The 9,620-nt window shown below is 54.0% G+C and overlaps 2 protein-coding genes across 2 annotated transcripts; one reads left to right on the forward strand and one right to left on the reverse strand.

The window, feature by feature from the left end:
* Window positions 1–2,439: 2,439 nt before the first annotated feature.
* On the forward strand, window positions 2,440–5,331 carry LOC119303279 (BTB/POZ domain-containing protein At5g66560-like). The gene is made up of 4 exons (XM_037580392.1): window positions 2,440–2,794; window positions 2,886–2,955; window positions 3,199–4,524; window positions 4,617–5,331. Exons 1-4 carry the CDS (start codon window positions 2,703–2,705, stop codon window positions 5,157–5,159), a joined length of 2,031 nt encoding a protein of 676 aa, XP_037436289.1. The 5' UTR covers window positions 2,440–2,702; the 3' UTR covers window positions 5,160–5,331.
* On the reverse strand, window positions 5,322–6,548 carry LOC119303280. Its single transcript, XM_037580393.1, has 2 exons — window positions 5,512–6,548; window positions 5,322–5,418 (listed from the first exon to the last, which is right to left on the reverse strand). The coding sequence occupies exons 1-2, from the start codon at window positions 6,417–6,419 to the stop codon at window positions 5,385–5,387; spliced, it is 942 nt and encodes a 313-aa protein (XP_037436290.1). The 5' UTR covers window positions 6,420–6,548; the 3' UTR covers window positions 5,322–5,384.
* Window positions 6,549–9,620: the final 3,072 nt, after the last annotated feature.

A 9,620-nucleotide genomic window follows, 5' to 3' on the forward strand; every position in this document is an offset into this window, starting at 1 on the left:
CGGTCCGTTTCATCCCAAACCGAGCGCAAGTTTGGGTCGGGGATGAGTCGAAAACGGACGGAATCCGAATATTTGTCTGTTTAAGGCTGTGCGCTGGGCTGCGCTATTCGTCCGCTTTACCTCAAACGGACGGGGACGGACAAGATAAGGTCGCGCGGTGGAGTTGGCCTAAGGTTGATGATGGGAAGCTCTCACTCGTCGGTGTCCAACTTGACCTGACTGAAGACTAACAGCTCGAGACAGAGGCAGCTTCAGCTGGCCTGAAGCCCTACAGCCATCGAAAACCTCCAAAGGTTGGAAAAAAAACACTCAAGTTACCCTTGACCGTAGCCTTTCTCTCGAACTCCGACGCTCTCAAAAAAGTTGAAGCAAGCTAGCTAGAGAGGCTTTACCGAAAGCCTCCCTCGCCTGCTTTCGCGTCCCGTTGGGCTACTACCGGATTCCCCTAGGGTTCTGTAGCCTGACCAGCCACAACTCACAGCTGTTGTGCTAGGACAAATGTTCATGAAAAACAGAGACAAAACAGTGATTCCGATTTGCCCAAATTTGCCCACAGCCCAGCCAAAAAGTGAGCACACCCCCCCTATGAACTGTTGCCTCGTGTCATCGGTCATGACAAGCTTCCACAGTCTCTTGGGGCGTGGTTGGTACGTTGTATATAGCCCATCATCGTCGGAGTCCATTGTAGGAGTACCTTGCGGGCGAATCGCCGAACACCTTGCAGGCTTGGTGAAAGAAGCCGCATTGTAGGAGTACCTTGCGGGCGAATCGCCGAACACCTTGCAGGCTTGGTGAAAGAAGCCGCATTGTAGGAGTACCTTGCGGGCGAATCGCCGAACACCTTGCAGGCTTGGTGAAAGAAGCCGGATGGTGAAGAGCCTTGCGCCTCTCCAAGACCAGGTAGCAGGCCTGTCCATGTGGAGGCGAACGTGGCGGCGTTCGACGGCGAGGTAGACACGCAAGGCAGTGCTATCAGCGTCAAAGGCGAGGGGGTGCCGTCGACATTGGAGTGCAACGACGGCGGCGAAAATAGTCCAGCAACGCCGGAGTATGAGGCCGTCGAGGGGTGGCATGCTGCTGGAAGAGGTATCTGGGTGCGGGCGGCCGGCCTGGGAGCCGGCGGCGAGGGGGGTTGGCCACTGTGCGGTCTGTCGAGGGAAGAAATAGGGAAATGGCCACTGTGCCACCGACTGACGGGCTAGAGAAAGTACAAGGCGTCACGCCCGTTCACTGCGTGTCGCGGCTGAAGCAAACGCGGCACAAATTTCGACCTGAAATAGGCCGCGCAGACAAAGAGCGAATGTTGGTCCGTTTGGGTTGGTGCATTGGGTCGACATAGTTTGCATCGCTCTAAAAGAACCAAGTTAATGTAGTGACTGTGGCTTTGTTTGTGCCTTTTCGTGTGCTCCCTCCATGCCCCATACCACGCCACGCCGTGGCGCACTGCCAGGTGCCCAGGCCCATCGATCTCCGGCACACGACGCAGGCACGCCCACCACGCACCGGGCAGAGGCAGACTGACTGACACACCCCCACCGGCACGAGCGCTGGTGACCAGTGACACCGAAGCCTCTTTTCCCCAGGCGGGGCGGCTCGCCGGGTACCTGGGCCGGCCGCTGCGTCGTGATCCCTCCCTCTCTCTACACAATAAATGGCGGGTACGCCAGCGCCTCCGGCATTCATGGCCGGATCACGCCTCCCCGTTTATCACCGCCCAGTCAGGCCGTTCAAATATCTCTCCTAGGCACGCAGCACGGCAGCAGCAGCGCGAGTTCAAAGTTCAAAAACCTGCAGGCAGGCTTCACTGCTCTTGGTCTTCTTGACCTGTCTGACAGAGAAAGATGGCCGGATCATATGGTAGTAATGGTGGCATGGACGTTGGTCTTAACGAAAAGAACAGTCTTTACCTGGTCTCGTGCCGCGAGATTCCCTTCATTCCTCCCGTTGTTAGCGCTTAATCAGCCCGGCTCGCGCCCAGTTGGGTTAATCTAATGCCGCTTTTGGCTTGTCGCGTGATCCAGACAGTCCCCGGATCACTACCATCCTAGAGCTGGTTTACAAATGGAGTAAATTGTCGGTGAGTTATCTACTTGTCTTGTTGAGTACCACACTGTAAAAATCTTGGCGTTTCCAATTCCCGGGAAACTGCTGCGTTAGGAAACTGCTCCGGCGCTACAAGTTTTATGCGAGGTGGTTGGGAGGGCCAGGTGGAGGCATACCGAACACGTGAACGGCGCAGCACTCTACGTGAGCTTCACTCTTTGCCGTGGTCGATCCTGATGGCGATACACCGGAAAAAGAAGAGTATTTTTTGTCTGTCAGTAGAGTGGACGGCAGTCTTGCAGTTGCAGAGAGGGGCTGCTCAAACTGTAGTTTAGGACAAAGCGAGTACTCCTCCTCCTCCTCCTGCTGCTGCTGGTTGAATAATAAAGAGATTAACAAAGGGGGGTGGGGTGGGGTGATGGAGGATACGTGCTTTTGAGGCAAGCGGAGCGGCAGAGCTCAAAGAAAACCAAAAACGCCATCCTGCCTCCGTCTCCCTCCTCCCTCCTGTAATCGGAACCATTTAACTCCGCACCTAATACAGGCGCCAGAATACCAGGGGCACGCCATTATTGCGACCGACCGAGCTCCCCGTCCTCCTGCTCCTTCCACGCGACCCCCGAATGCCTTAGCGGAGAGTGGCTGTGAGGATCGTCGCGATGATGCAGGGGAGCAGGAGGGCCAAGGGCAAGAGGGAGATGGCCCGGGAGGAGCAGCCGCAGCAGCAGCACAGCCCCAAGGGCCAAGCATGGCAAGCGACTGATCCTCGTCGTCTCTTCCGCCGGGCGGTTGCATTTGGCGTTCCGTGATCTTTAATTTTGTTTGTGCTTGTGCTTCGGCAGGTTCTGCACCACGGGGCTGCCCAGCGACGTCGTGATCGAGGTGGGCGACATGACCTTCCATCTCCACAAGGTTAGTTGCTGCTGAATCTTGTCTCTACTCTGCCATGAAATTCCCGCTTTTCCCCATCCCTCGCCCGTAGCAACAGTTCCAGGAGCTCGCATTCTTGTTTGTCTTGCTCTCCGTCGTCCGCTGCCAATCTCGCTCGTATCTGCCGTGCTCTGTCTCGAGCGTCGAATTTCACTGCGGTTCTTGATCTTGAATTGAAATTAAAGTGGCCGGCGGCTGAGGTTTTGTTTGATGCCTTGCTTGCAGTTCCCGCTAATGTCCAAGAGCAAGAAGATCCACGACCTGATTATGAACAAGGAGTCGAGCCTGGCGAGGCATGCCGGGGGAGGGGAGGAGGAAGGGGAGGATGAGGGGGCAGGGGAGATCAGGGAGGAGCAGGTGGTGCTGGAGGCGGACGAAGAGGCCGACGCGCACCGCATCCGCCTCCCGGACTTCCCCGGCGGCGCCGACGCGTTCGAGCTGGCCGCCAAGTTCTGCTACGGCGTCAAGCTCGACCTCACGCCGGCCACCGCCGCGCCGCTGCGCTGCGCCGCCGAGCGCCTCGGCATGTCCGACGACCACGCCGAGGACAACCTCGTTTCCCGCGCAGACCGCTTCATGTCGCACACCGTGCTCCGGAACCCCAGGGACGCCATCCGCGCGCTCAAGTCCTGCGAGGACCTCCTCCCCCTCGCCGACGACCTCGGCCTCGTGTCCCGCTGCGTCGACGCCATTGCGGCCAAGGCCGCCGCGTCCACGCCCACCGCGCTCTTCGGCTGGCCCATCAATGACGCGGGAGCCGGCGACCGGCCCCGTCACAAGAAAAATGCCGGCGCCGGGGCCACGTCCACGCTGTTCGACGACCTCGCCGGCTTGTCCTTGGCCACGTTCACCCGTGTCATTGCAGCCATGAGGGAGCGGGGCGTCGGCCCTGAGGTCCTCGAAGGGGCTCTCATCGCCTACGCCAAGCGATCCATCCCTGGGCTGTCACGCTCCGACCGGCACACTGGCGGTGGCGGCGCCGCCGCGGCTGCCGCCCCGCGGTCGGCGGATGGCGACCAGAAGGCGCTTCTCGAGACCGTCATTGTCAACCTCCCCGAGGAGACCATCAAGAGCAGTGCCCACACCGGCACGGCAGTGGGCGCCACCACCGCGCGCGTCCTGTTCGGCCTCCTGCGCACGGCAAACATTCTCCAGGCATCAGAGGCTTCCCGTGACATGCTGGAGCGGCGCGTGGCCTCCAGGCTACCCGACGCGTCCGTCGACGACCTGCTCATCCCGAGCTACTCGTACCTCGTGGAGACGCTCTACGACGTGGACTGCGTGGAGCGCATCGTGCGGCACTTCCTCGAGGGCCGAGGCGGCGGCGTCGAGGAGGTCGACGAGGAGGGCAGCGAGGCGGAGACGCCGGGCAGAGAGGCCAGCCGACGGGCCATGCTGGCCGTGGGCAGGCTGATGGACGCCTACCTGGGGGAGATCGCCACGGACGCCAACCTGAAGACGGACAAGTTCTGCGACCTCGCCTGGGCATTGCCGGACGGCGCCCGCGTCTACGACGATGGCCTTTACCGTGCCGTCGACATCTACATCAAGGTTTCTGCCGAACACATTCTGAATGCCATCTTGATCGATGCTTGCGGCTCAATGCCGGTGCTCAGAAGCCGCCGCCGCCGTTCTTTGTGCAGGCACATCCAGCGCTGAGGGAGGAGGAGAAGGAGAAGGTGAGCGGCGTGGTGGACGGGCGCAAGCTGACGCTGGAAGCGTGCACGCACGCGGCGCAGAACGAGCGGCTGCCCCTGCGGACGGTGGTGCAGGTGCTTTTCTTCGAGCAGCTCCAGCTGCGTCGGGCCATCGCCCGGACGATCGTGGCGAATGAAGGCGGTGCGGCAGGCCAAGGAGAGGAAGAAGGCGAGAGCGACGGCGGACGGACGTGGCGAGTGGCGACGAGGGGGAACCAAATGCTCAGGCTGGACATGGACAGCATGCGGAACCGGGTGCAGGAGCTGGAGCGCCAGTGCACCACCATGAGGAAAGCCATCCAGAAGATAGACCGCCGAGGCGGCGCTGCTGGGGATAGAGGAGCGGCGGCGGCACCGGCCGCGGAGGGCAGGTGGGGCTCAATGGTGACCAAGAGGTTCGGATGCAAGTTCCCGGCGCAGGTCTGCCAGTCACAGCCGCGGTCCGTGGTGGCGCGGCCTCGCCGGGCACGGATTGAGCAGAGCCCCTGATACCTCCTCCCTCCCCACTGCACATGATAGCTTTCATCAGCTTCCCTGTTTTGTTCTCTTGATTCTTTGCTTCGATTTGTGAAAATACGAGGGGTTGTCCTAGGAGGAATTGTGAGCTTCATCATGTTTGATCAATCAGATTTCGTTGTAGCAGTGCACAATCTTTCGATCAGTGTCGTCTTGCTGGGTAATGCATCATGTCACATGTTGGCTAAACAAATTGCTTCATTGTTCTCTCCACTTACACAAGGCCAAAAGCCTGCCAAAATTTACAGGCTTGGTAGAGACACTGAATTACCCAGTAATCAGTAAGAGAGAAATGGATGTCAATGGTGCGGTGGAGGCGTCTCACCAGTAATCCCCGCAGGAGCAGGCGCCGTCCTTGAAATGGTGGAACCGCTTGTTGTCCCTGACGATGATCTCGCGGCCGGTCACCTTGGCGATGAGCTTGACGGCGGTGTGGCAGTCCCCGCAGATGCGGAGGTTCTTCATGACCCGCAGCGGCGTGCCGGGCGGGGTACTCACCAGCCCGAACGCGATGGCCAGGCGCTCGCTGTGGTACATGAGGGCGCGCTCTTTGGCGGCCTCGTCGATGTCGTGCAGCACGAAGCGGGTGTCCGGCACGTACCCCGCCGCGCGTATCTCCTCGTGCAGCTCGCGCACCTTCTCGTAGGCCTCCTTCCGCTTGGCCTGCGCCGCGTCCGCGGGCTTTCCTGGTGCCGGCCTCGACGCTCCCTCAAGGACGCGCCGCGCGTCGGCAGGGGCGCCGAGCTTGCAGTACAGCGTGGCGATCCTGTGCACGATGGGCATGGCGATCCCGGAGTACCGGGACGTGGACTTGGCGAGCAAGCGGTGACCTCGTCTGAGGGAGGCCAGCGAGAGCGCGTCAACGTAGCACTGGAGGACCGCGGCCTGCTCTTCCGGCGCGAGTTGGCCCGACGCGCCGGCGCCGCCTCTCCGGGTAAGCATTTCGTCGAGCAGGTTAACTGCTCCCTCGAGGTCGGGCTCTTGGCAGACCCTGCGGAGCTCGTCGCGGTCCAGGCGGCACCGAGTGTCATTGGTCGATACGCTGCCCGCAATAGAAGCGGCGTCGGCGGTCGCATAGCGGAGCAGCGGGCGGCTGTAGCAGCGGGTCTTCGACGTCGTTGCGGCCGGCTGGACGAGGCCTCCTAGAGCAGCGCGGTCGCCGAGGCAGGCGGCGGCGAGGAAAGGGGACGGGTGAGAGGCCGCCGGCGCCGCGAGTCCTGGAGATATTAGCATATCTGCCGGCGACGCGAGTGGCAGGGGAACTTGGTACGCCAAGGAGAAGGGGTAACCGCACGCAGAGTGCGATGGACGGAGGGAGGACGACGAGGGCACACTTGCGGACGAGACAGCAATTCGTGTTTTTCTTAGAATCAGACGTCAATTCGTGTTGAGCCGGTAAGTTTAAGTCCATAGATACAAGGGCCTTTCTAGCTTATGAAGGGGAAACGCTCATGAACTTCGTAAGGGTCATTTGAAGTGAGCTGATGGCACGCTCTCAGCCGCCGTCACGTGTCGCGCGCTCCCGGGCGCTTGATCCGGATTTTTTTTCCAGTTTTTTCAGCTTTTTACATGATTTTTTTTTGTTTTTTCGGCTTTTCGGCTTTGCGTCGGTCTATCTTAACCTTTGGACAAAATTATTAAAAAAATGTGCAAAAAATGCATTTTGTTTTTTTTCTTCCGTCAGAGGCATGATTTTGCTTTTGTGAGAGGCCGTGCCTCTCAGAAATGAAAAAAAATATTTTTATATTTTTTCCTTTCACGAGAGGCAAAACAAAAAAAACATGTTTTCATTTTTTTTCCTTCCGCGAGAGGCACGATGTCATGCCTCTCACAGAAGCAAAACGTGTGGTTGTGTCTTTTTCGGAAAGGAAAAAATATGCTCCTGGTTCAGTTTTTTGTGAAAAAAAAGTCGTCAAAACCTATTAACATGGAATCTATATGTCAACACGAGGAATTCAATGGTGAAAACGATTCGAGATTTGGACACGCGATTTAAGAGATCAAATCTTTGGAATAAACAGATCTAGAAAAAAAGGAAAACCTCTCAGGTGCGACAAGCAACGCACATACAGTGCATCATTTGTCTCGACCTGAGAAGATGAGAGTGACTTTTGCGAGGAATGCTCCTTAACCAGTGATTTCGTCTGAAGTGCGATAGCACGTTTTGTCGTTTTAACCTACACTAGCATAGGACCCATGCGTTGCAACGGGATAAAAGTATTACTCATTCTTGTCCTCATTGTTGACGGTGGCATGATGTCCATCTAATCGTAATGGGTGTGAACATTGCTTAGCGATCAGCTCGGCCATCACACGACACACATGTCACAAAGCCACGCCGGAGCAATGGAATGTTTAAAACTTTAAAATTCTAACCTCATCGAACTTGACATGGGGGCAGCCCTGCAAGGGATACTCCTTGCACCACCCCTCACATTTCTACTCGTTTTTACTTCTAGTGTTGATAGTAGGTAATAGGAGGATATCTTAAGTCCCCGAATTGCGACACAAAATAGGATCGATTATAAAATTCAGCATACACACAATAGAGGGAAACTATCAGTATACACAGGATACATATAAAAAACTGGAAGTATATGCAATGCAGAGGATCAAGCTAAATAAAAACATCATTATAGATGATACTGCCAGGCGGGAGGTTAGAATATTGTATGACAATTGACAAAAGAAATTTACCTCCTTCCTATCACTTCAAAAAAAATCCTGTGAATATCATATATTCTGCCTAACAGATAACAAATTAAGTGTAGTTCCAGTAATCAATCACAACATGATAAAAAGTTCATTTCAGGACATATGCATTCATTTGAATTCGTTCTTTTACCACGTGGCATTTTCTCCCAGTATATCCGGTACATGCTTTAGTGTACTACTATTTCTGCCATAGTAACAACTTTGTTATAGCTCCCCAAAACATAGTTCACAAACAGAAAAAAATGGCATGCCTTTTGTGGGAGGTTGCCACTTCTCAATCAGTAGTAACACCACAAAGTCATCTTTTTTTCAACTGTAGCACTGCCAACACCTTTGATGCAGAACATCTTGATGACCAATCTTAATACAAACTATGTATACAATTATAGTAGTTACATGCTATAATTGGTCTCTAGTGATTTGACCCTTTCAGAGAGCTAGTAAACCAGCAAATTTCAGTTAAGCACTCAAGGGACCTATAACAGGTATTTAAATTAAAAATACTCTGACATCTCCTCAGAGAAGTACCATAATTTAGATAGAGCCTGTTGCTGACAGGTTTTGAAGAGAAGACTGGAAGGGAACCATTGGCATCACGGAGCTAGATAGTTGAGGAATTTAACCTTGGGCAAGAGGGGATCCTGTACTCACTGTAAGAAAGCTCCAGCGAGTCTATTTCCTCTGAACACCCCTCATGCCTATGGACGAGCGTTGACTAACTTAGAGAGAAATAACATACATCTAGACAGCGTGTTTGTTGACAGGTTGTGCTAATACGTTTTTGTAGCCTCAGTTTTAGATCTTTTTCCTTCCAAATTTCTTCTCTCATTACCTCGTGTCCGTTGCTCAACGAAGATGCTCAGCTGAGGATCTTTTCACCTTGTTGCTACCTGTTAAATTGGGATGAACGTTTCAGATATGGTGTGGCATTTGCATGTACTGGTTCGGATAAATAATTAGGAATTCGGTGGGCCGAACACACACACACACAAATATCTTTAAAGTAATTTTCCTTGTAAATAGGCAGGAAGGAGAAACTTACAGTGGGCAGGTTGGGAAGCTTCTCATTCACCATCTTTTCAAGAGCTAGAGCCAACTCCATTGGTAAAATCACAAGATGGGTGCAAGATAGAACACATGAATATTTCACAAGCTATAGGGTTCCACAAAACGAAAGCAACAAATCATATTAAACAACTTGCTACTTTCTTTTCGAGTCCTTCTATATTTGACTGATGACATGTTGAATTCAAAAGGTCATTGGAGAGCAGCTACATAACTAACCAACAACTAAAACGTCACATATGTTTGACGAAGCTACATAACTTTACATACAGCTACTAACTTTATTACCCTGTGATTAAGTGTTACTTTCCCTAGTTGATTAACTTGGCACAAATGACACCTCTTTTTCGAACAACCGAATATCCAACGAACAAACAGGGCGAACACATCAATAGAAACACACACAACCATAAATGAACTTACTACAGAGCATCACCTTTTTCAGAGTGGTCGAACTCTGTTAATGGAGTCACAATGAACTGGAGCCTGACCCTCCCTCCATATTTGTTCCGATTGACACAAAAGAATACACCAAGCATTACCCATCCGTTTAAAGCTAGCACACATGGGATAATGGTATTAATCTCTCATACAATCACGGCAATCTGCATATGATAGCAACAATAAATGCAATCAACACCAGTAGCAATAATC

The sequence above is a fragment of the Triticum dicoccoides genome, chromosome 5A, assembly GCF_002162155.2.
Source record: "Triticum dicoccoides isolate Atlit2015 ecotype Zavitan chromosome 5A, WEW_v2.0, whole genome shotgun sequence".
Classification (NCBI taxonomy): domain Eukaryota; kingdom Viridiplantae; phylum Streptophyta; class Magnoliopsida; order Poales; family Poaceae; genus Triticum; species Triticum dicoccoides.